The 26490-nt window shown below is 37.5% G+C and overlaps 1 protein-coding gene across 5 annotated transcripts in view; it reads right to left on the bottom strand.

Annotated features, from left to right (window-relative positions):
- The window catches only part of Spag16 (sperm associated antigen 16), an 809062-nt gene that overhangs the window by 222343 nt on the left and 560229 nt on the right, over positions 1 to 26490 (bottom strand). For all 5 annotated transcript variants that reach the window (XM_040753382.1, XM_040753381.1, XM_040753385.1 and 2 more), the window contains one exon: positions 8217 to 8282. In XM_040753382.1, coding sequence (XP_040609316.1) covers positions 8217 to 8282 — 66 coding nt within the window. The remainder of the gene's footprint in view (positions 1 to 8216; positions 8283 to 26490) is intronic.

Consider the following 26490-nt stretch of genomic DNA (forward strand, 5'->3'; position numbering starts at 1 on the left):
AGTGTTCCTGTAATTATGCTATGAGTAAATTGGTGTGACAATTCTTTTTGCTCTAATTATATGATTCCGGGACAATGTCGGGTGCATTAAGCACCATCCTTATACAGAAAGTAATCTCTTAAGTTGCTGTTTATCATATATGTACTTTTTCACACCTTTAAATGAAACGCAAGACTGGACACAATCATGAGAGATGTGTAATTTTATATTATTATTTTGATGTTTTTAGAGCATATTTGTATTGTGAAACTATTTAATTGGGACTTTTGGGTATTAAAGATTAGCTGACTAAAGGGCTAAATATTCTGAAGAAGGACATTGTTTTCTGTAAACATAAAACATAGCTTCAACATTTTTGGATACCTCTTTCAAATCAGTCGTGGGGAGGCTACAAAATTTAAAATAAAAAATAGAAAATTAAGGTATTCAATGTTGCCATAGCAAACATTGTCCTGTCTTTTTAGTTGTCCTTTGACTTTCTGGTACTTGTCAATCAACCAATACTTATTGATTAGTTTCTATAACAATAATCATGCCAAGAACCATGCCATTAACATGTTGAGGCATTACACAAAGTCTCTTGTATAATTACTATATCCAGGCCATACTGTATAAGGAAACATTTTTGGAACCACAGAATATGCTCTGTTGATAATTTTAGGTGGCCACCATCACACCATGTTTGACCAGTACCACAGCCTAAGTTGTCAGTTATCTATCTGTTAGTTGTCATCTTTTAGATGTAATGGAGTCCAGTGCATGTGTACTGGTCTTGCTATTCCCTCACATCATGATGCTGCCACAGTGGGAACTTGGCCTTGAGGCATCTGCTTGAGATTTTTCTTCCTTCTACTCTACTCTTTGCATGTTTCCCCCAGATACCATTTCTTACTGTGTGCCTCTATTACTAGTATAGTCCCTGCTTTCCCCCCATGACTTGTTTTTACACTGGCTTATTTTTGATAAGCAGCACTTACTAAGTATACACTGTTTTCTTAGTGCCTCTGGTTCTTATAAGGATCTGAGGACTATGCATAAAGACAGGGCTTGGAATTTACCACTGAACCTGAACCCACACTGAAAGCAGTACCTAGGACAAAATAGGTGCTGAGTGAAGGGTGACTAAGGATGATCTGCTTATTGAATTTTTGTCATAAACACTCAAGGGTGATGTCATTACAAATAGAAACTATTAATCTTAATAGCGAAGGTAGAAATATCATAAACTATGACACGAAAATCACAAAACTTCCTGAATTTCATGTGCTTTAGAGGAAATTAAAGTCTATATAGAATCACCACTGTCTATAGATAGGAGCTACTGAAGAGGTTGTGTGAAATAATCTTAAATACACCCTTTTTAAGCTATTTCTACTGTAATATTTCTAAGAACAGAGCAATGTAGAAGAGAAAATAATCAATCCTGTCTTTTCTAGATAATTTTTGAATGTCTGGGTATAAATATTCTTTTGTTTACCTGTAATTATGTTTCATTTCTTATTAAAATTATTTTCCTTGTAGATGATTTGGGCAAAACCTTATTTAATAAAATATTTAGTTAAAATTGTATTATATAAGCTTAAATGATTTTAACTATGTAGGAACATTGAAATCTTTAAAATAGCATGTTAGCCCTTTGTTTTCCATTGCTTTGTTTTCATTTCCCTAGATGGACTGGATCTAAAGCACTGTTTTGCAGCACACATAAAATTTTGACTTATGTATCATGTAGGTGCAGGAATGAATACAAACTGACATCAAATATCAATATTATTGGCCCAGTTAAATACTGACTGACACCCAGCTAGAGTGCTAAAGAAGTAAACAAATTTGAAATGTTTGTAGTGTGTAAATACAGCCTGACATCATTGTTCTTCTCAGGATCAATGGCTGCATAACCTAACTAGTTTGCATTTTAATATAAAGTGGCCAGATATTGAAACTATGTAAATCTTGTTTATGCGTGAGTCTGTTAGAACACACAAACACACACACACACACACACACACACATCTGAAACAGAAATTCATTTTTCATTGTTAAAATCAAGTGAGGATAATTACTTTAAGTAGGCAACTATAGAACATTGTTCATAGATGACTTTTAAAGAAAGGACAATAAAATTAATGCATATATGTGTACATAGAGGCCACTTAGGAAAACACCTGAACTTTTTCAGTTCACACTTGAAGTCTTTTTTAAAAAGATTGGTATGCATGTGCATGTATACATACATACATACACACACACATACATATATATGTATATGAGTTGTATGTCCAAAGAGGCCAGGAGAGGACACACCATCCCCTGCAGATATAGCTATAGCTGCTATGTGCCACCAGTTGTGGTACTGGGAACTGAACTTGTGTTCCCTGAAAGAGTAAATAAGTAAGGCTCTTTGTCATAAGCCTTCAGTCAAAAAATTAAAATCTTTACACTAATAATTATATGACATATTCCAATATGAAAGACACAAAATACTCCATTTCAATAGTTGCATAACTAATTTAGAATAATTTTAGTGTTTTTATTGGGTTAATGTGCAAACTGCATATTGTGGCTTTATACATATGTTATTTATTGTATGCTGAATGAATATGTTTTTAACTTTCGTATGCCATAGTCAGAATCTAAAATGTACTAGGTTACAGGCATAACTTCCACTGAGAATTGCGCCTGATTCAGAGAAGTTTCAGAGAAGTCATGGGAGATCTGGTAAAATTATTTCAAATCAGACACAAAAATGAAACTGTAGGTAATTTAAAAATGATTTAAGTAGCCGGGCAATGGAGGTAGAGGCAGGTGGATCTTTGTGAGTTCGAGGCTGGGCTGGACCGACAGCCTCCAAAACAATATAGAGAAACCCTGTCTCGTAAACCCCCCCCCCAAATAATAATAATTTAAGTAGAGTGATGATGAGATAGTTCAGCCAGTAAAATGCTTGCAGTATAATCATGAGGAAATTCGTTTGATCCTTAGTATCCACAGAAAATACTGAGTGTGGTGGTGGCACTGGTTTTCATCCCACCACCGGGTATATGGAGACAAGAGGATCCCTGGAGTTCACAGGGCCGGCATACTTGGTGAGCTGCAGGTACAAGTGAGAGGTTTAGTTTCATAAAACAAGGCTGCTGAGTGGTGAGAGAGTTGCCTCAGTCAGAGAGTTCAAACTGTCCTTAATAATTCAAAAGACATAAAAGTTTAAGGCATGGCTACTGCAAGATGTTTTGGCCTTGGTAGTGGATGTCTTATCTAAATAACAACAGACTCGGGTGTGTTTATTCTTGACCATGAAGGTCAGATGACAGGTGTGGTTATGAAAGGCTTGGGGGATTAAGGGAAGTAAGTAAATCTGTTTGCTCGGTTTTTTTTCTTCCTTTTTTTAAAAAGTTTCAGTTAGAAACAAGCCTGTTTCACATGTCAAACCCTGCTCCCTCTACCTCCCCTCCTCCTCTACCCTCCCCCCACCAGGCACACCAGTCCCCCATCCAATCTCCACTCCAATCCCCAGGTCAGGTGAGGGTCTCCATGGAGGATTTCCAGAGTCTGTCATTTCATCCAGAGCAGGGTCTAGGCCCTCCCCCAGGAGTCCAGGCTGCAGAGCATCTCTCATTGTGGGATGGGCAGTCAAAGTCCATTTGTATGCCAGGGATAAATACTACCCAAGGCCCCATAGATTACCTAGGCCTCCTCACTGACACCCACATTCAGGGGTTCTGGATCAGTCTCATGCTGTCCACCCAGGCATCCATTTGGGGTCCAAGAGCTCCCCCTTGTTCAGTTTAACTGTTTCTGTGGGTTAAACCAGCCCAGTCTTAACTCCTTTGCCCATCAGTTCTCCCTTTCTGTCACTGGATTCCAGGATTTCAGTTCAGTGTTTAGCTGTGGGTGTCTGCCTCTGCTGGGTGAAGGTTCTGTTTCCCAGACTCTCTGGCAGTGGGATTGTAGGCTGGCACTCCCCAGATCTATGTCTAAAATCCATATATGAGAGAGTACATGCCATGTTTCTCTTTTTGTGACTGGGTTACCTCACTCAGGATGGTTTCTTCTAGTGCCATCCTTTTGCCTGCAAGTTTCAAGATTCCATTTTTTTTTCTGCTGAATAGTACTGCATCGTGTACTATCTACTCTTCAGTTGAGGGGCATCTAGGTTGCTTCCAGGTTCTGGCTATTACAAATAATGCTGCTATGAACATAGTGGAACAGATGTCATTGTTGAATAAATGTGCATCTTTTGGGTATATGCCTAAGAGTGGAATTACTGGGCCTTGTGGTTGATTGATTCCCATTTTCCTGAGGAATCTCCGTACTGATTTCTAAAGTGGCTGTATGAGTCAGCACTCCCACCAGCAGGGAAGGAGTGTTCCCCTTTCTCCATATCCTCCCCAGCATAAATTGTCATTGGTGTTTTTGATTTTAGCCATTCTGACACTAGTAAAATGGTATCTCAGAGTTGTTTGATTTGCATTTCCCAGATGGCTAGGGATGTTGAGCACTTTCTTAAGTGTCTCTCAGCCATTTTAGACTCCGCTACTGAGAATTTTCTATTTATTTCTGTACCCCAGTTTTTAATTAGATCCTTTGGTGTTTTGGAGACTTCCTTCTTGAGTTATTTGTAAATTTTGGAGATCAGCTCTCTGTCAGACATGGGGTGAATATTTTTTCCCATTCTGTGGGCTGCCTTCTTGTCTTGCTGACTGTGTCCTTTGCCTTACAGAAGCTTCTCAGTTTCAAGACGTCCCATTTATTAATTGTTGATCTTAGTGTCTGTGCTACTAGAGTTATGTTCAGGAAGCAGTCTTCTATACCAATTCATTCAAAGATATCTCCCACTTTCTCTTCTAACAGGTTCAGTGTGGCTGGATTTTTGTTGAGGTCTTTGATCTATTTGGACTTAAGTTTTGTGCATGGCGATATATCTGCAGTCTTCCACATGTCAGCCTCCAGTTATGTCCACACCATTTGTTGATAATGCTTTCTTTTTTTCCATTGTATAATTTTAGCTCATTTGTCAAAGATCAGGTGTTCATATGTGTATGGGTTAATGTCGGGGTGTTCAATTCAATTCCATTGGTCTGCCTATTTTTGTACCAATACTAAGCTGTTTTCAGGACTATAGCTTTGTAATACATCTTGAAGTCAGGGATGGTGATGTCTCCAGAAGTTGCCTTGTTGACCAGGGTTGCTTTGGCTATCCTGGGTCTTTTGTTTTTCTACGAATTGTTCTTTCAAGGTCTGTGAAGAATTGTGCTGGGATTTTAATGGGGAATCTGTTAAATATGTATATTACAATCAGTAAGATTGCCATTACTATGTTGACAGTGTAAAGATATCACAACATATAAGTGATAAAAGTCAACTATTATCTACAAAGAATCAGTTTGTTCCTTGGCAACATTAGTGCCAAGAGGAAAAAAATGAACACTGAAAAAAATAAAACCCCAATGGAATTATTAGATATGCAAAGACTCAGAATTTTACATTCTCCCTGAAAGAACTACCGGAGAATATTCTTCAGCAAACAGAAAATAGTACACTGAAGGAAGGGGGCAGGCCAACTGTAGTTAAAGAACTAAGAACATGCATTGGTATGTCTAATAAGCACCAACTGTTTGCATGGTCAATTTCTAAGAATGACTAAAATGCAAATAAAAAATAACCAAAGAAGTAGAAAGAAGCCAACAGATACTTTGAAGCACCTGAAGGAATTCCATCCCAGTCAATCCTAGATTGATTTCTTGGGAAAACAGATGCCAAGGGAGATAGGACCTCCATTCTCAGTTTTCTTCTATAGATGATACATACAAGTCAAAGTGCTCCATAGTTGTTGTTTCTAATCTTTCATTACATTTTCTGTCAGTTAATATTTTTTGCAGAAATAACCACTTCTTTCCTTTCTGATAGTTTGATATTGCTTCATTAGAAGGACTTAGGAAGAAAAACAAAACACTTTCATGTTTCCTTAAAATATTTGAAATAGATATCTACTTCCAATGCAGAAATCAGTCACAACTGAAGACATTAGAATGTTCATAAACAATGACATCAAATTCAACTCATACAGTTTTTAGGGACATATGCAAATTGTTTCTGTAAATATTTTCAAGGCTGTTGGCAGTGACTGTTATACGTGTGATGTCTGCTTACTGAAACTGTGCTTGTATTATACAGTGTAATGTAATTTGAGCTATGAATTTAACAATGCCTTTTCTAGAGGCAATTAGCAAGGCTCTACAAAATTAAAATCTGTTTGTGGTATGTATGAGCAGTGTACAGCATGACTGTTATTATTGCCTTGACTAATGATGCCTGCCGGAGTGTTAACACTGTCACTATGGCTTTGTGTTCTGTACTTAGTATGCTACCCCACTCTCCTGACATTCTTTAGCAGGTGTGTTACATAAGATGCATTTTCCAAACCATTAACACTGGTGGCCATAAATTTTACCATGCATGTGAGCCATCATAACAAAACTCCATTTCTTGATACTTAAATCCTTTTGAAGAGCTAATTAGTAGGAGTTTTCAGAAAGTCTTTGAGACACTGGTGTGGAACAATGATGAAGCTGTCCTTCCTTTTCCTATAAGTAGTAGGTGTAAGGAGAAACAAGTTACTCACTTTCACTTTCACTTTGGACCTGGATTTCATATCATCTGGCCCCTTGAAATACATATAATTAATGTGTATCTGCTGGGATGGCCAATTCAGCAAATCTAATTTAGGAGTTTCCATATTTATTCATTTTACTGTTCATTATGTTGAATGGTATACCGTTTTCACCATGTTATGACTCACCAAAATAAAATGCCAGACTTGTGAAATATAAAATTACTTCATTTCAGCTTCCATTTAATTTTCCATGAGCGTGAGAAGAGCTTAATAAAGTTTTAGCATAAATATCCTATATCATGTGGCACATGGTGCTAAACTTTCTTGATATTCTGTTAGAAGTAAAATTTTACTTGGTATCTAGCACCAATCCATAACATAATATTTTTCAACTAATTGGCTTACTAGACCCAATTAAATGGAATGTTCCTTACAGAGACAAATCTGTAACAATCTAATTGTGGTAGTGCCTATCATTAAAACCTTCGGGAGTGGCAGCCACAGCCATACAGTTTAAGTAGGAGCACTCAACGTTTCCTCAGAAGATCTAATTTTTAGTGAGTGTTTTTTTCCCTTTTTTCTTAAAGAATAATAAGAACAGGGCAGTAACAGAATTTTGACTATGCTGTCATTTTGAAGTTGAAAATGAGCAATCTATCAGATTTCCTTTTCAGCTAATTGGAAAAGAGGAGGAATATAGAATTAAGAGTTTTCACTCTACTGGGATCTTGGAGACAAATTAAGATGTTAGATGTAATTAAATTACGGAGTTTGAGGAACTTTGAGAGGTCATCTTTCCAGTCAAACTGCTTTCATGTGAGAAGGTACAAACTTAAATCATGCTCCTATTATTATCTGAACCCCTTTAAAGACATCGTCAATTAGCTTAGCAACTTAAGCAATGCTGAGTCATCCTTCTATCTGAATATATCTATCCACAAATACAGGGCTCTCTTACCAATGTAGTGAGCGAAGAGAATCTGCTCTTCTTCTACTGTTACTTTCTACATTTCAGTCCTGCCACTTTTAAGATTTTGCATTTTAGGTTGAAACCTTCAGACACAGGAGTACTTACCCAAGGAAGAGAATCACACAGGTGTTTGAGGAAGCCCCATTATTAGTTTAAAGACAACTCATGCTACATAGCAGCATTTTGATTCTAAGAACTAAGGCAATCTAGGCTGCTTGTCCAATACGTACAAGACCCCCAGGTCAGTCTCCAGAGTTGCTAAGTTAATGTATCATCTATCTCATTTATATTCTGAAGCCTGTGCTGGCCAAAAGACACTGTGGGAGGTGGTTAGGAAGAAATTACACCTTACTCCCCCTTCCTCCTTCTCTTGCTACTGCTATTTCTCTCTCTCTCTCTCTCTCTCTCTCTCTCTCTCTCTCTCTCTCTGTCTGTCTCTGTGTGTGTGTGTGTGCATGTGTGCAGATGTGTTTTTATTTGACCTATAAAGATCTGCACCCATCTTCCCTTTATACACATTTTCCTATTGTCCTTAGCTTATTAAGGTTTTATTTTACCTGATAAATGACTTTCATTAAAGCTGATTTTGACATAAGAAGAGTTGTATGGATTTATTGGGAGAATTTTACTCACCCTAGATGTGAAGGTGGCATCATTGATGGAGTGCATATGACCATACAGAGACTGCTCACATTTGCCCTAGGAGACAAAGCACAGATGGTTTTATTTAAGTAATGTTTAGTTCATTATACAAAGATGCATTCTCATGATGGAAAATAAAATAATAGACTTCCATTGGGTACTATTCAGAACAATCATGACAGAGCTTCCTTGAAATTTCACATTGTGGATCTTTGCTCTGGATGTCTACTTTTCCTGTTTCAGACCATGGGGATGGAAGGAAACTCTACCTGTCGCTCCATTGGTGATCTGTTTAACAGCATAGCATCTCTACCATCGCTGAGGCTGGGGATGTGGATCTCTTTTTATTTTAAAATTATGAGGCCAGAATTAAACTTCAGATTTCAAAGCTCAATTTTAATATTATTATTACAAGTATTAAACACTATAGAACATGTGTGATGGAATTTATTTATTTTGTGATAGACAGGCACAGGCAGACATTTATCCATGCACCTTACCTCTTCTAAAATGTAGCTGAAATTAAATATGAAAACCTCAAAGCTTCAGTTTGAATGTTTTTTAGGAGAGATGGACCCATGGATATTACAGTGAGAAAGTTACATGTGAAGTCTTTCATATTGAAACTGATGTTCAAATGGGAATCTTGACTCTATTTGAAAAATAACATCTTTAGACAGGGAGGATTACAGCTGGACTATTATTTGGAGATTCTTGTTGATTTCATTGAATAATTTATTGAACAATCAGTTTCTGGATAACCAGCATTGCTTGGAATAATTCTGTGTGCCTGCTACCTACATTACAAAATGAATCACACTTTCATGCTCCTGGACTGTAAGTGAGAAGAGACAGCTACTTTATTTAAAAGAAAGTGTGTAAGCAAATGATAAGAAAACATCTAACCAGGTAAACTTAGCATTAGTTTGGGACTGAGACATATTGGGGCTCAGAAAATGACAGCAATGGGTGACATTTTAGCACTCGGAGATGGAGACAGGGTCTCAGAATCCAGATGGCTTCATTTTCCTATTTTCCCTTCCTCCCTCCTCCAAGCACAGGAGGGACCCTCTTTGAAGCTCCTATGTCTGACTGAAGAAGATCTTCCAAAGTAATGCCATCATCCTTAGACCTTCATCAAGTCTCCTTATCCAAGAAAGCCAGAATGACAGGAAGGAAGATGAATGACATCATATCAAGGAAGCTCCTCTTGTATGCTCATTTCTGCTTTCCAACTCCACAATTACTTGTCAACTCCTGTCTCTCCATTGGCCCCAATCAATTTCCCTAAAAGCCATTGCTATTCCTCAAAAATTGATCTAGCCCCTACTTTCTTCTTTTCTACAAAGAAGGTATTTAACCCCAGCCAACTGCCCCTTCTTTGAGCTCCCTGCACAAAAGGACAGGTTAATAATTTTGCATGTGCTTTCTCCTGTGAAACTGTCTGTACTGGTTCAGTTTAGCAAACCTTCAGTGAACATAAGGGAAATTTTCCTTATTGCTATAAGGAACTACAAGGAAACACGATAAAACAGAGTGACCCCTTTGGCCTTACATAAAAGTAAACTCTAAACAAAGCCTGAAGTTAGTAGTGGAGTCAGAGCAGCTTTCTGCTTTGGCCAATGTTCCTCAAACAATAAAAAGCCAGAGGAAAAGTTCCCAGGTGTGGAGACTACAGGCATGTTTCTGGAAGAGCAAGGAAGGTCAGGGTAACTGGCTGAGCACTGATAAGTGGGGGCAGTACGTCTATTGTCATTCATTATATTGAAGTCTTAAAAGATTGAAGAGGGAGAAAAGCTACAAAATAAGATGAAAGGCAGATTTCTACATTGTTCCTTCAATGTTATTGGTCACTTTTGGTACTTTCCTAAACTAGGCAATCTTGCAAGTCCTTTGTCACTAAGCCGCATTTAGGATTCACCGCTGCCATTGTGTTCAGCATTTTAAATTCTCAGTGTCTCTTTATAGAATCAATGCATGCTACTCTACTAATCTATGTCCACAGGATTCAGAATTTCTCCAAAGAAATTTGGAGTTCATAAAAGAGCGCAGAGAAGCAAGTTCACAGTCTCCAAGGGGCTGCTCCCCTCCTCTTGCTATTCTGATCCAGTTTCTTGATGCTGTTGCCCTTTAATCCAATTATGCCAAGGACCACAAATCACCTCAATTCCCAAAGTAGAAGTAAATTACTCACAAAGCCAAACAGGTTGAGTGTGAGATGTTATAATCACTATGCTTATCACCTCCATTTTCTTTGAGGATGACTGTAGCATAAATACAATATTATACTTGCACAATGAATGCTTAACATTTATACAAAGTTTTAAGCTGTAAGATTTACCTTCAAACATTTTTATGCAAGGTAAAGTTTTGCATTTTGTCTGTTTCCAATTTGAGAACCTCTGAATTATTTGATTAATTGGTAAGGAAAATGTAGTTTCTGGTTACAAATCCTGAGAGCCAAATTTTAATTCAAAGGAGAGTCTCTGAGGTTTCTTGAATATCCCTGGAAGTATCAGTATAATGGAAATGCTGACTGACCACATTTGTGCTGCTATAACAAAAGCTGACTCTAAGATAAATGTTTCATGAATTAAGAAAAGATTAAAATTTTTTTCAACTGAGCTTTGTTCCCAAGATAAAAGTGAATCTACTCTTTTTGAGGTAGAAAGAATATGAGGGTTACTAATAGTCTAGTCTGAAAACAGCCTTATCAATAGCAATATCCAAAATGGTACATTGAAACATGGAATAACATCTCTGATGAATTCCTGTCAAAATTGTTTTTGTTCAAAGGAAATGAAAAAGAGGAAGACTTTGTAAAAACCATCACATGACCTATGCACACTGTTGGGCCTTTAATTTTCTCACATAGAGAAGCTGTATGTATGGTAGGTGGTTTCTGTCAGCACCCTGAGTTTAGGGATGGCTGGTCCTTGGTTTCTGGATCTGACACACAATAGCTGTTTGGTCTTAAACAAATAGCCTTACTTTACTTGGCATGAATGCAATGAAGTAAGAGTATTTAACTTTTAGTTCTGTTAGTAGGAATGAGCTAAGATGAACTGGAATGCAGCGTGCTTCCTGTTAGAAAGAGCTTAACAAATATTCGTTCTTGGAATGGAGGGATGGCTCAGAGGGCCAGAACACTTCCTACTTTTGCAGAGGACCTGAATTTGATTCCCAACACCTACACTGGGAGGTTCACAACTGCTTAGAACTCCAATCCCAGGGATCTAATGCCCTCTTCTGACTTCCAAAGCACCTGTACGTATGTGGTCCACATATAGGAAATCAGGCAATTATGTTCTGTCTTAGTTTTTCTGTTGCTATGAGAAAACCATGACCAGAAGCCACTTGTGGAGGAAATGTTTATCTGTTTATAATTACCAGTTGACATCCATCAAAGAGGGAAGCTTTAGGAAGAACTCAAGGCAGGAACCTAGAGGCAGGAACTGATACAAAAGAGTACTGTTTATTTAGCTTGCTCTTCATGGCTTTCCCAATCTGTTTTCTTATACCACTCAGGCTCATCAGCCCTGCCATATCAATTATTGGTGAAGAAAATGCTACCCAGGCTTGCCTACAATCCAATATTATGGAGGAATGTTTTAAACTGGGAGTCCCTCTTCCAGGTACACCTATCTTGAGTCAAGCTGAAACAGACAAATAAACAGAACATGTGCATGCCAGATATATATGACCCCTGAAAAGCCCATGACTTCCAGATGGACATCCTCACCCTTCTCTCTTTTTAAAAGGTCATCTGTGTGGTTAAAGTATAACCTCTGGTTTGCTCCCCTTGGACCACTGCCCTGATCCATGACCTGCTCCCCACTAAACAATATCCCCTGGGACCTCTCTCCCCAAAAGGAAAATGCCTTCATGATTCAGAGAGCAACAGAAGTATGAGATGGATAAATAACCACTTTTGTTCCCTTCAGCTCAGCTACTATTCTTCAAGTGGTCCAAACTCCATCTTTCTGTCATATTTTCTTCTGTGGCTGAAGCACACACTGAATCACTAGGGATAGTGATGGAGTCTCATCATTGAATGTTTGAACCCTGTCCAGTGCTCTGCATGACATCTCTTACCACTGGGGACCAGTAGAGCACGTCAGATGTAATGTGCAAAGGGAAGCTTTCTGTATACTGGTTCTCTCACCCTCAGCAAATCATTCCGTCATAATGGACACATGGAGCATCACCAATTGTAGCACAAAAGAAGACAACCACAAAGCTGTGTATATGGCTGTTCTCCCTCACCGTGATCTCCAAGTGCCGTGGAATACCTCTCGCCATTGCCCTTTCACTCTGTCCCTCTCCACCTTAGCTTCCCTGGTGGGGGACAGAATCCTAGGAGTTTCCTCATTAGTCTCATTTCTGACTCTTACCCAACATGCCACACATTCTTCTCACAAGCAAAATGGAATCAGGAAAGCCTTGACTACATAACACAAGTCTCCTATGTGTAATCATCCTAACAATTATAGTGACACAAAATCAAATTCCAGGTTCTTTCCTAACATCTGAATTATCCAGTCACTGGTGCCCAACTTTCCAATCTGAACACATACTTTACCATTCTTCTCTTCCATTAGCTTTGCTCCCTCACTATTTTATACAGGTCATTGACTGAGTTTTCTAAGCTCGGCACTGACACATCAGGTAAAAGAGTGATTTAATAGTAACACTGGTGAGGCCTCTGGAGAGACTTGCATACATCTAACCTGAAGCTTGTTTTCCCCTCCTCTGTATATCAGAGCAAGGCTTTCTTTAGTATGACCTGTCACATATCTGTTCTTGTTACTTACCCCATCTCTCTCTCTCTCTCTCTCTCTCTTTCTTTCTCTCTCTCTCTCACTCTCTCTCTGCTCTTTCTTCTTTTGCAATCTCCCACTTCCTGTCCCTCCCCTCTTCTCTCTCAATCTCCCTCTGCGTCCAACTCTCTTCTTCTTTCTCATTTTTCAATGCCCTTTTCACACTTTCTTTGCCCTCTTCCTCTATCTATCTCTTTCTCTCTTGTTTTCTGGTCTATCACCTTTAAAAAAAGGCTCACAAATACACTGGCTAATTGGTGATGCTATCATTCTATTATTCTTGGTGTGTAGTATCACCTGAAATTTCTTCCTCTTCATGCAAAAACAAAACAACAACAAAACCGAAACAGGTCAATGATGTCTGAGCTACACCACTATGACCTCATGGCCTCCTCACTGATTCAACATATGGATGGGGAGGGCAAAAATATTCAATCCAAAAAGCTTTGCAATTTTGTTGGCTAAAAAATACACTGAAAAAGAAGAAAGCTCAGAGGCCAGGTACAATGGGGTGCCTGTCCCAGTGCACAGAGGGCTGATATGGGATAACGTTGGCCCAGGAGTCTGAGGAGAGTAAGTCTAGGCAACAAAATAAGATCCTGAGCAAAGGAAAGGATAGAGAAATAATCGTATGAAACTATTCACAGAGGAAAAAGCTCACTGACTATTGGCATGAATGGCTAATAGTCACTGTGAACCTTGAGCAGTTGTTTGCCTGCAAGATCTATATCTAATCCCAAGTGACTAATGTCATAAAAACATGAAACTGTCATATTGCCTTTCCTGCATTTCTTATAGTTCCAGTGCGCTCACAGTCTTCAGTTTCTCTGCTTCCAGTTTTCTTATCTAAACATATATGTATCTTCATCTTTACTCTGTTTTAAGCTCAAACTTTACTCCAAACTTTATTTCAACTCAAACCAATCTTTATCCCACTTTCAACTTGGTGGTGTTTCAGATCAATATTCCTGACTTCTCTCTTACAGCCTCCCCTCACATTAGCAGGAAGTTTTTCATGAAATTTATGTCTTCCCCTTGGGCACAGCATCAAGGTCAAGCACATCCATGAAACTAAGTTATTCCTTGCCCACTGTAAAATAAGTCCCAAGTATACCACATAATCTTTTAACCAATTTCTCCATTTATAGGTTGAAGACTGAAGCCATGAATGATAGGGGAACATAAAGCAAAATGAGCCTGCATTTCTGACCAACCACAAGAGATAAACGATCAACTTCCTATGGAACAGTTAGTGAGTGAGAAGCAATTTTCTACTGTGTCAAGTCCTGAAAGTTCAAGAGTTGACTCTTTTTACTGGTCTCAACAGTACAACAGGTGTTGGACAAGCAAATCACCTGCCTGTAACTATTAAGTACAATGACTCATAGTTTATTCCAGCTGTCACTAAAGCCCCACAAGAAAAACATGTCTTCTCTACTGTTGTTCTATTTCCAAGGCTTAGGACAATTTTTGTAGAATTTGGTAAACAGGTGCTCAGTCAAGGAGTAAGCAATTGGCCTTGAGATTACAAATGAAAATGGAAAAAGAGCAACAAATACAAAATATCCTTCTCGGTCATTTGTTTTCAACAGCTTCAGTCACTGGATGGGTGAATAGCCTGATTCCTTCACTTTTGTGCAAGATGGTTCAAGCCCAAGAGTATGTTCACTCTTGGATGCTGCCATGCCCTCTTAACACTCTAAACAGGGCAGCGATGAGTATCGTTGGAAGAGAAGTTGTAGGTTTACTATTTGTTGTGACTCCCAAGTATTGTGCTAAGGGCACAACTCTGTGAGATGGGCGATATTATAGGTCTCATTTGAGAGGCAAGCAAACAGGTACTGAATCCATGCCAACATATTAAAGACAACCAGAAGCAAGGCTGCGACCTCTTATTCAAAAGTCACTTAAAGCTTTTGTGTGCAAGAAAGTGAAATGACTGGTAAGTAACAGGAAATACAGACTTCTCTTTTCCTGTCCTCATCTTCCTAGCCTTAGGAGATCACATATTCACTGTCATTCACTGCTTCAATCTTCAACCTAGGAAATGGAGAAATTGGTTCAAGGATTATGTGGTATATGATATGGGAGCAATACCCCCTGCCCCATGGGTCCCTTTCTGTTCAGCATGCATCTGCAGCACACACAATGGTGTGTGAAGTTCTCTTAGGTCTTGATATGAGTGAGAGATATAAGCAGAGATGCCCCACCTCCCAACTATGAAGAACATAGAACAGAAGCAGGATACAGACATCATGATGTTCACAGATAGTTGCAACAAAACTTCCCTTACCTGACAAAAACTGTTTATTTCACTGGTCTCTTTAAAATATCAAAAAAGCCTTGCTACTGTTAACAGTGCAGTATGAAAAGCTGACAAGACTGCAAAAACAGCACATTAAAGGTCTAATTCGAGATAAAAACAAGTTAAAAAGCAGGGGATTGGGATGCAGGGTAGTTGGTACAGAGCTTACTTGGCATATACAAAAATCTGGAGTGGACCATCAGCACCGCAGGAAACTGTGTGTAGAGGCCCAAACCAGCACTTGAGGGACAGGGTGGTGGTGGGAACACATGGCTCAGAAGTTCAAGGTCGTCTTCAGCTGCAGAGGGAGGAGAAGACCAACCTGGGATACCACAATCCCTGTCTAATAAAAACAAACAAAACAACAAACAACCCCAAACTTAGGAACATTAAAAAAATAGGTCTATGATAAAATTACAAAATAACCACTTATAATATCACCAAAATTATCACAGAGCTAAGGGGTGATATGTTTCCTTTAATATTATAATGGTTCTTATTTAGCCAGGAAATCTGACCGCATTTTGAAAAAAATTAAGACTTTAACATAAAACAAATTTGTTTTAACTAGCTGCCAAGTCTCTATGTTATTAAACAATTTTATTTTTATTTTAATTAGGTTTATATATGCATATCCATGCAGCACCTGGGGAGACGTGAAGATGACATTGTATCTCCTTCAAAGGGAGTTACAGGCAGGTGTGAGCAGCCTAACATGAGTGTTGGTAACTGAATGTGGGTCCTGTTGAAGAGTAGTTGTTTGCACTACTAACTGCAGAGACATCTCTGTGGAAGAGAAATTTGTAGAAACGTTCTCCAGCTCCCAAACTATATTATAAAATGATTTTTTGATGTGCTAGGATTTTTATCTAATGGGATGCAAAACACATAAGAGTGAAATGTGTTAAGTCTTTAAAATCTATACAATTATATGTGTGCTTGAGTGTGAATTAGAGAGGGACACACACACACACAGAGAGAGAGAGAGAGAGAGAGAGAGAGAGAGAGAGAGAGAGAGAGAGAGAGAGAGAGAGAGAGAGAGAGAGAGAGAGATTACCCTGGGAGTGCAGATCAGGCTAGGAGTCATGTAACAAGTTATTGTGAGCTGTCTGCCAGTGAGTCCTAGGAAGCAAATTTGGATCTTAAGGACTGAGTGATCTCTCCTGCCACCAAAATGTACAAATCTTAAGAACTTACTTTAATGACATTTATTCACGTGTATACTTGAATAATATTCAGATTAGGAACTAGAATATCATCGTCATTCTACAAATCTCTGCATACCCTCTTCAGTTTAAAAATTGATAAAATGTTTTATTTTTTCTATTTTGTGAGAAATGAAATGTGGTTATAAAATCAATTTTAAGAAAGATAATGTAATTAGACTTTGACCTCAGGTTTACATCAGAGGCAATCACAGCAAATCATGTGTTCTGTATATTTATGAACAAGTCTGTGCCCCTGCGATCACCTTCCCCCCTCCATCTTATATGCCTATTTCAGTTATTATGTAAAAGAACCACACTGGATGTGTATTTCGAGGATTAGGGTAGACTGGTGAAGGATTGCAGTAGTGAACTGAAACTGCAAAAATATTAGAATTTCTCATTTGTATAAACCCTTTGCCTTATACTTTATGTATAATAAATCTAACTTTATACTATATGAAAATAGTATTTTAAATCCTCTTATAATTGGAGAAATTTGTGTAAAAACAGTCCACTTAATGTCTACACTACTAAACTATTTGGCATTTGTGGATCAATTTGTGTTTTTCTACTCTATAGCCAACTTATTAATGTTTGTGGCCACTAAGAGCTTTAACAGTCACCATTCTTCTATATGATCTATATCCCCAGTAACAAGTACCAGAGCTGGCTGTAAAGTAGATCAATTAGTAACAGTTCTACAGCCCTGCTTGCAAGTAAGCAATCAGCACTGGTTTTAAAACTATCTAATTAATCAATGACAGCAAACTTAAGTGAACACTCTCCCAAAAGCCAAACAGCAAGAGGCTCATGATTTCAGCCCATGGGACAGAGATTTACTGTGGTGAACCTATCCAGAAGGTTGCTATCAACATTTTGCTATTTTAACTGATTAAAAGTAATGTTCAACACTGACAGGTTTTTCTTCTATTCCCATACCACATCTGTCTCAGTAAACTCATTACAGAGTGAATATCAGGTCAGTAAATGGGTTTGCTACAAAGACAGTATCACTGAGTCCTATAAGCCATCCATGCTTAACTATTACGAGGAACCAGCTTTTAAAGACAGTGTGTGTAGTCTTTCTTTTTGACATAGTCCCAGCTGTGCTGGTTTGCAAAAGCTTAAGCAAAAGATATGCAGATTCTCATGGATCTTGACAACAAAGGGCCAGGATCAAAGCATGAGCAAATTTGGCTTCATTAGGAAGTCTTTCTTGGTCTGTACATGGTTATGGTCTTCCTACATAACCACACAGTCTTTTCTCTGTGTGTGTCTGAATCCTATTCTCTTTCTATTAGTCATAATGGGCAATGCTCACTCTAAAGAACCCATACAACCTTAATTATTTTCTTATGGAGCTTAAACCCTTCTAAGATACCGAGAACTGGATATCAGCATGTAGACTTGGAAAGACGCTATTCAACCTGTCTTTACTTTGCATTAGCTTGTTGCAAAAATTAAACTATGATATTACTTTATTATATATATACATATAGTTTGAAGTAGAGATTGTATATGTTACATAAATGAAGCTTGGCACATATGCAAGAAATTTAAAGTGAAAAGTTGTGTATTTTCTGCCATATTTGAATATATGCCAACACAATTGATTACTAATGTACAAAATGCAGCTGTTAAGAGTGGCTTCACAGTGAAATTGCTTGGATTTGGATTTAGGGTGACAGCTAATTTTGTTATTAGAAGTCTGTGACCCTTAGTTTTCTCATTTGTAATACAGCAATGTAGTATTTATAATTCCATTTGAAGACTTAACAATACAGCAAAGATCTTATGCCCTACTTCCTGGAACACAGCGAATTTCAATAAATCTTCATTATCACATGGTCACAGTATGCACACACCAAGCCCTATGATGGCCAGGATGAACACTATTATCTTCATTGACAACCACAGTGATGAACTGGCTTTTGGGGGTATTGAATAAATATTTTTATATTCGTAAATACGCAGAGGCTGATTCTTGGAAACTTGTGTCATTTGGTAAGAAGTTCTTCATTAACTTTCCTTTCTTCACTGGAGTTTCAAGGCAACTCTGATTTCATGACAGGAATCTGTGGAGAATTGTAATCAATGGACCTTTTACATTGGAATTTCACACTCATTTAACAGCAGTGCAGAATAAAGATCATTGTGTCCCACCATGACACTTTCCTGATCTTGCCCATTCCTATCACACCTGTCAGGCCTACATACAATGACTGAGAGGGAACCTTTCATCTTAGGACGACTTCTCCTAAGCCTTCAGAAAATGTCTTCATATTGTAAAACACCTAAGAAATTCTTCAAACAAAGCATGTTAAAATATAAAAAATAGGAGATTATAGAATAGTATTTCAAATTCTATGACCTAGAAAGAGGAAGTAAACTATGTCTAAGAATGAACAGAATTAAAGTTCATTCCACCTTTAAAAGCACATTCCTGTACACAACTCCACTGAGATGGAGCTTATTTCCACCATAGCTATTGCCTGAGCTATCAAATTGTACAAGTGCATGAAAGTTTTGATGAATAAATAAAATATTTATTATTTATATACAAATGAATATAAATATTTACATTATTATTTATTAAAAATAATTTAAAGGTCAAGGTCACGAGAAATTGGTGAAGATTCTTTCTTGAGGAAACAAGTATTTTAATGTACTAGAGTAATCTAACCTCCAAACTGTGTGTGTGTGAGTGTGTGTGTGGTGTGTGTGTCTGTGTGTGTGTGAGTGAGTGAGAGAGAGAGAGAGAGAGAGAGAGAGAGAGAGAGAGACCAAAGAACTTTTAATGTTATGGCTTACAAACCGTTAAAGAAAACATACTCCATTATTACTACTGAATTAATCCCACTGGCATGTAAACTGGATAAGGACTGATCACTAATGAGGCTCTGAGTTTTTGTTATTTCATTTAAATAACTAACCATGTCTGTGAAAGATTGATTGCAGCTTTTAAAATGTTTGCTGAATCCATGTGTAATTAAGATGAGTTAAATATGCAAATCAAGCCTAATTAGCTTCATTTATTAACGTTAGTTTGTCTTGCTACGACAAAATTCCTCCTTGGATTTCTTTTAGCACTCGGAATTTTTTATTTCTTTGTTCGAAGTTAAAATTGCTGAAGAAACAAGCAGTTTCCAAAGGAGCAGGCACTTGCATGCGGGGTCCTCCCACTATTTAGCAATGAGATTTAGTAAGCATTCTCCCATTGGCAATGAAAATTGATTAAAACGTTATTTCTATGTAGGTATTTCCAGCCACCTTATGCTAGACTGTGTTTAATTAATTCCATTTCATCAAGGTAGAAAACCTTTGGGATTTCCTTTTTATGGAAACGAGTCTTTTGTCCCAGTATGTCCAGCACAGTGATTGAACAGTGTGTCAGCATCTGTGGTAATGGCTTCTCCACCACAAAACGTACACATTTCCCTGAATGAACAAAACAAACTTGCCTGTGTTGAGCTACCAGCTTCATGTGGGGAGCTTCAACAAGAAACACATATGAAGAGGGAAAGACAGCAAAACAGAATGAGCAAAAGCAGGTATACACACAAAGAAACAAAACAAAACATCACTCAATTCTTTTTACTATTATACCTCATAACCCAGGTGTCCAAAATTTGCAAAGTATGTTTTATTATTGATTTTATTACCAATTGAGGCTCACTGATACTTTTAATAAAAAATTTCAATGGAAAACTATTTTTTGTCTCAGCTTGGGAGACTTATGTCTAGGATATTTTATTGTGGTTTAAACACATGAAACACACACACAAACACTGTTAAGTGGACAGAATTTTATTATTAACTATTAGACTATGTTATACAACAGTCTCCAAAACTCACTTTGTCTCATATAACCACATACATTAAGAGCTAGAGCTCGTTTGATAGATTTTCTGTCTCAAATTATGAATTTTCTGGTTTTTTAAGGTACCCATTTTGAATGTTTGAGGTTATTGGCAAAATTCGGTGGGGATATATACCTAGAAAGAAAAACATACTAAAATATAAATACTAAAATAAAAGTATTGTTTGTTTTATGTCACTAGTTTTACTCAAAAAATCCTTTATATTATAATTTGAGAATTAAGGAATAACCTGGAATCAGGTATTTTAAGGAGGCAGTCATCAATCACTTAGCTGTGTAGGAACCATGCAGAAAACTTGTTTAAGGTGCATATATTTTACAGAAGAAAGATCTCCCTCAGGAGTTTCTATATCAGTATTATCCATGGGGTTCAGGCTTATCAACAGGTCATGTGATTATAATATGTCTTTGAAAAAAGAAATTACATGGTCCAACTAACGCCTCTCATACTCCAGTGTTCAAGTATTCAATGATGTTGATTAGTAGCATTACAAAGCAAAATAATATGATTGGTGCCATTTGTCATACTTTATGGTGTAAACCTCTATGGACAATTTTCAAGTTACAAACTCATGCAGGTTGGGGAAGCATTGTGAAGATTTCAACGCACCACTCTCTGTCAGGCTATAGGAATGCTGTTGGTCCACAACATCAACAACAGTAAAGGTCCAGAAGAGAGACATAGAATGTCTATTGATTGAATGTGTTTTTTGTTTGTTTTTATGAGGACTGAACCCATGGACTCACATATGGCAAGGATGTGCTCCATTGCTGAAGTGCATACTGGGCACAATTGCTAATTTGAAATGAAATATGCTTTAAATATTATCAACAAGGCAATCAATGTGGGAAGGACTGCTGAGGGAGCATTACAGGTGCAAAGAAACTGGTAAAGAAGACATGTGAAAACTCTCACTCACTCAACTCTTAACATATGCTCTGGGCTCACCCTGCCCTTTTCCACTTTGATCCTTGACTCTGTGGCTGACAGAACAAAACAAAGTACAGAGATTGTTCCTTTCCCAGAGGAAACTGGAGAAGATTCAATGATCGATGATTAGGAGTTGGTTTCTAGCCAGGTGGTGGTGGTGCACACCTTTAATCCCAGCACTTGGGAAGCAGAGGCAGGTGGATCTCTGTGAGTTTGAGGTGACACAGGTCTACAATGAGTTCCAGAACAGCCAGGGCTCTAACACAGAGAAGCCCTGTCTCAACAAAACCAGAAAGAAACAAAAAGAGCTGTCCAAAAGACCTCTTGAGCTCTCAGTGTTCAGGAAGTGATTTACTTAGACTTTCTAGTGCTGGGATAAAACACGATGGCCAGAAATAACTGGAGGAGGAAAGTGGGTTTTATTTGTTGGCTTGTTTGTTTCATTTTAAAGTTTATATATAGTCCAGAATAAAGGGAAGTCACCACAGGAACTCAAGGTAAGAATGTACCTGGAGGTAGGAACTGATGGAGCAACTTGCTTTACCTGGATTGCTCATCCAGGACCATCAGCCCAAGGGAAGTTCCACTCACAGTGAGCTGGAACCTCCTATCAATCATCAATATAACAAAAAAGGTGTTTCAAAAAAAGATAATTCTTTTGCTCTTGTCCCAAATAGCTTTTCTGTTTAAAATTAATATTGTTGTACTCTAGCTTAATTAATTTATGTTTTTATTTTACCAAATTTAAGGTCAAGATTCTCCAAGTACAAGCATCATTTTTAAAGTAACTTAAGCACTTAGGATCTTGCTTATAATCCTTAATAATGCTTACAACACTGAAAAATAATAGTCCTTTTGCCTCAGCTGCTATTATTCTACTCCCTAGAGAGTGCTAGACTGCAGCTCCTCCAATTGTTTTATTTTGCACACTCTGCGTGTTTTCATCCATATCCTAAATGCAGTACATAAACTTTTGTCAGTTGATACATCCATATACATTGGGTTCTTATTTATTCATCATTATTTATAATCATATAGTTTTCAAAACATCTTACAGTCATCACTCCATATTCCTAACATAATATTTAGAGTCACATTAGGATTCTGTGTTTACAGTATTATGTTTTTGCTTGTCATTTCACTTCTATGTCAAGGTGATATGTCACGATGACTTCTATGTCACACATCTCATATCTGTCAACTATCAACTGGCCTCTTTTGTTCCTTGAATCCATTAATTCAATCTAGTAATTGAATCATTGCTAAATTTTATTTGTATCTCTTACAAATATTTTGCCTCAACCTTGGCAACTTCTGCATTCAATTGTACACACAGTAAGAGAGATTTATTGATTTCTCTCACAACTTATTTGCACAGATGATGCAGCAGCAGTCCAAAGGTTGACTGTCCTCGATTGACTGTCCAGGGAAGAATTTGAAAAGGTGTGAACAGAAGAAATATGGAGATCATGATTTTATTATTAAGACCTGTTAACTATTGTCTTGGTTCTATATACTGTTAGAGTTTAGTTTGAAAATGATAGATTAACTTTTACATTCTAGTGTGAACTTGGTTTTCCATTTGCAATTTCATTGCTTTTCTGTGTCTCAGTATCTCACTCTACTGGTACTGTGTAGTTACCAGGTTATTGTTCATGTTTTACAGGCCCTGGGATATTTTCAGCATCACTGGCATTATTGTAGCTTTTGAAGGATGAGGGGCCTCATTTTTAAAACCATCTGTTTCCAGCACCTGTTTTGAAGGCTATGTCTCCAGGTTATTAAAATTCTTCCATCCAGGTGATCTACTCTACCTTTTCAATTTGTGATTGCCCAGAGTATTATCCTTTAAATAAAGAGAATGGACATGGTGTCTTCAGTACTGACCATGAGTACTCAATACAATGGGATAAGGTTAGGTATCTTTATTTTTCATCTATGTCTGCAGAAGTCTTGCTATGCTTGGTTCATACTGTACACGGATGTCTATTAAGGTTGATGGTGCATTGTGTCACATGTGTTCTGGCATTTTTTTTCTGAAGCAGCATACATCTGTGTGATAGATCTTTGTTTTCAAACCACTGTAGCTGTCATCTTCCACATCATTCTTCTACCTTTGTTTCCCTTTGTTCATTATAAAGTCTCTCTTTCCTTGCTCTATTCTTTGGTTAAGGTTTACAAAGATATTTTTCACATATTGATTCAATCATCTGTGGTAATAAATCTGTTCTTAACAACAGAGTATAATTGCAATTTATAATTATGATTCACTTATATTTATAATTAAAATTTTATTCTTTTTCATATTGTAATTTTCTTTCCATGTATTTCTATTTATATTTGTTCTTTTTAAGTAAATGTAATATATTCTTGGGTTTTCTTGATGGTATCTTTTGAGTATACATTTTTTCTGAGTTGTAAGATTATTTTCTTCTTCATCATCTCTACGTGCTTTAGCTTTTACTCAGGATCAGAAAGGTGCAAGTTTGTGTAGATATCTATTTTGACTGTTTCTAGATAGCATACTATCTCTTCCTTGACCTCAAATTCTTGGCTTCTATTTTAAAACTTATACCTAGAAGTTTGTTTCTAATCTTTGGCTAGCTTTAGAATAGGAATTCTGTCCCATTTCACCAGAGTCTTTGCTATTTTTTTGTACTTTGGAATATTGACCTAGTTTCCAAGCTGCACCATGTTCCAATTTCTGCCCAGTGTCATTTTTCATTTTATTATTTATATCTATCAATGTGACTTCCTTCAGGTTAGTGTCCATACAGGTTTACATGTATAACCACAGTAACTTCTATAGTTCTCAGAGACATAGTGAATACTGAATATATAAATAAGATTAATAGTTGAGCTTTAATACTTTCTTTAATACTAATTCACAGAGAGGTTAAACAGGAAGAAAAAGGAAGAGTCAAGCAAGGTACACTACATTTATTTGCAATGTCTTATTTCATTTGACCTGTCTGTACATGTTGCTATATATTTCCTGCATTGTTGTATGTCTTACCTAGGTAAAGCTAGAATAGAAAATAAAATTACATTTAATTGTTTGACCTAGTTTCACTATCATTTTTCTCAGTTGTAATTCATTTAGAGTTGAACTAGTGAAAGTATTTGAGATATTTACTTGTAGAATACCCTAGGCTCTGTCACAGAGACTCAGAAAGGAAATTCACAAGCAAGAGCACAGTCTTGGACACAGTTTATCTGCATCAAATAGTTACTACATGACATCAAAGACTGGAATTCACAAAAAGTAATTAACTTGGTTTATTTGGTGCTAAAAATTTTAAATGCGATATTCTTTTATCAAATTTGCATTCATTTTTTCCCTCATACTATCATTCTGGAAGACATTTTTCCAACATAGAATTTGGCACATGATCACATAACAGATCTACTTTGTTTGGATTTTTTGTTGTTGCTGTTACTTTTGTAGCTGTTTTTCTTTCTGGGGCACTGGAGTATACAACTGAAAAATACAAAATTTGAAGGACCTTACTTTTTCTTGTTACACAACAAATTGTCCTGTCTACATGCATTATTATCTTGAACTAGGGAAAATGTCACTTACTGGTATCTGAAATCATGTTGAAATTAATAGCCATAATCAATACATACTTTTATGGAAGGCAATGTTCTTAAATGAAATAAAAGAGAATAAAAAAGCCAGTAAGAGGTAGTATGGTTGTCAGAAGTTTATAGTGTGGTCACATTGCTAAAAAGTTATCGTGAAGTTCCAACAATCAATGGAAGGGTATATGGGAGAATTTGGGTACAGGAAAGGGAAGAGAAAATGGTCCAACTATAACCTCAAAAATAAAATTATTTTCCTGTTCTTCCCAGGTCCCACTACCCCCCCCCTCGCCCTGTTCCCCATCCATTCAGAGGATCTTGTCTCCAAGTTGAGGGGGTGGGGGTAGAATAGGGGGAAGAGGGAATCATAGGATCGAAGACAGATCAGGCACCAGAGCGACCTCGAGTGATCTAAAGGGATAACACCAATTGGCAAGCTAAGCAATAGTGGAAGGACCACCTCGAATGCCCATTCCTGATAATGAACTTGATGTCTATAACCATCCGGGAGCCTTCATCCTGGGACTGATGGAAGCAGAGGCAAACACACAACTAAGCACTGAACTGAACCCAAGGAACCCAGTGACAGAGAGAGAGGAATGATGAGCAAATTGGCAAAGAATGGGCTGGCAAAACCAGCAGAGACAGCTGATCTGAACAGGGGAGTGCTCTTGGACCCCAGACCGACAGTGGGGAGGCCAGAATGGGACTGATCTGGACCCCCCCAAATGTGAGTGTCAGTGAGAAGGCCTGGACAACCTATGGGGCTCTGAGCTGTGGATCAGTGTCTATCCCTGGTATACAATCTGTCTTCATGTGCCTATAGCACAAAGAGAGATGCTCTCTCAGCCTGGACTCTTAGGGGAGTGCCTTGACCCTACCAAGAGTAAAATGATAGACTCTAGACATCCCCTATGTGGAAGGATTTGGCAATAGGTTGGGAGGGAGGGTGGAAGGGGAGTGCGGGAGGAGGGGAGGGAGAGGGAACTGGGATTGACATGTAAAACAAGCTATAAAAATAAAAAAAATTTTCTTTGTTACTTCAAAAAAAATAAATAAAATTATTTTTAAAATTATTAACTCCCATTATTTATAATAACACAGATAGTGCAGTGGAGTATTATGTTACATAAAACAAGTTAGACTCAAAAAATTTAATTACCATAATGTGCATCTAAACATGCTGATCTCCTTAACTGGCAGTTCAGTAGAGGCAGAGAGAAGGGAGCCATGGGGAGAACCTCCTCACTGCATGTATGTTAGAGTTAGAAGGGAACAAGGAGTTTTGATATGTTATTGAGAGTGGAGTGACCACAAGCAATAGTCATGCACCACACCATTCCAAAAGCTACTGGGAAGGATTTTGACAGTTTTCCATATAAGCAAATGATACGATTGGAATGCATCATCACATTTAAATTTTATATAATGTACATATGCATCAAAATATTACATGTTATCCATTTAATATGCTAATTTTAAGGTATTTTTATGTATCTGTTAAGAGTAAACTTGTAGACTAATTCATGAAAAATA

Source organism: Mesocricetus auratus, unplaced genomic scaffold (genome assembly GCF_017639785.1).
Source record: "Mesocricetus auratus isolate SY011 unplaced genomic scaffold, BCM_Maur_2.0 Super-Scaffold_100010, whole genome shotgun sequence".
Classification (NCBI taxonomy): domain Eukaryota; kingdom Metazoa; phylum Chordata; class Mammalia; order Rodentia; family Cricetidae; genus Mesocricetus; species Mesocricetus auratus.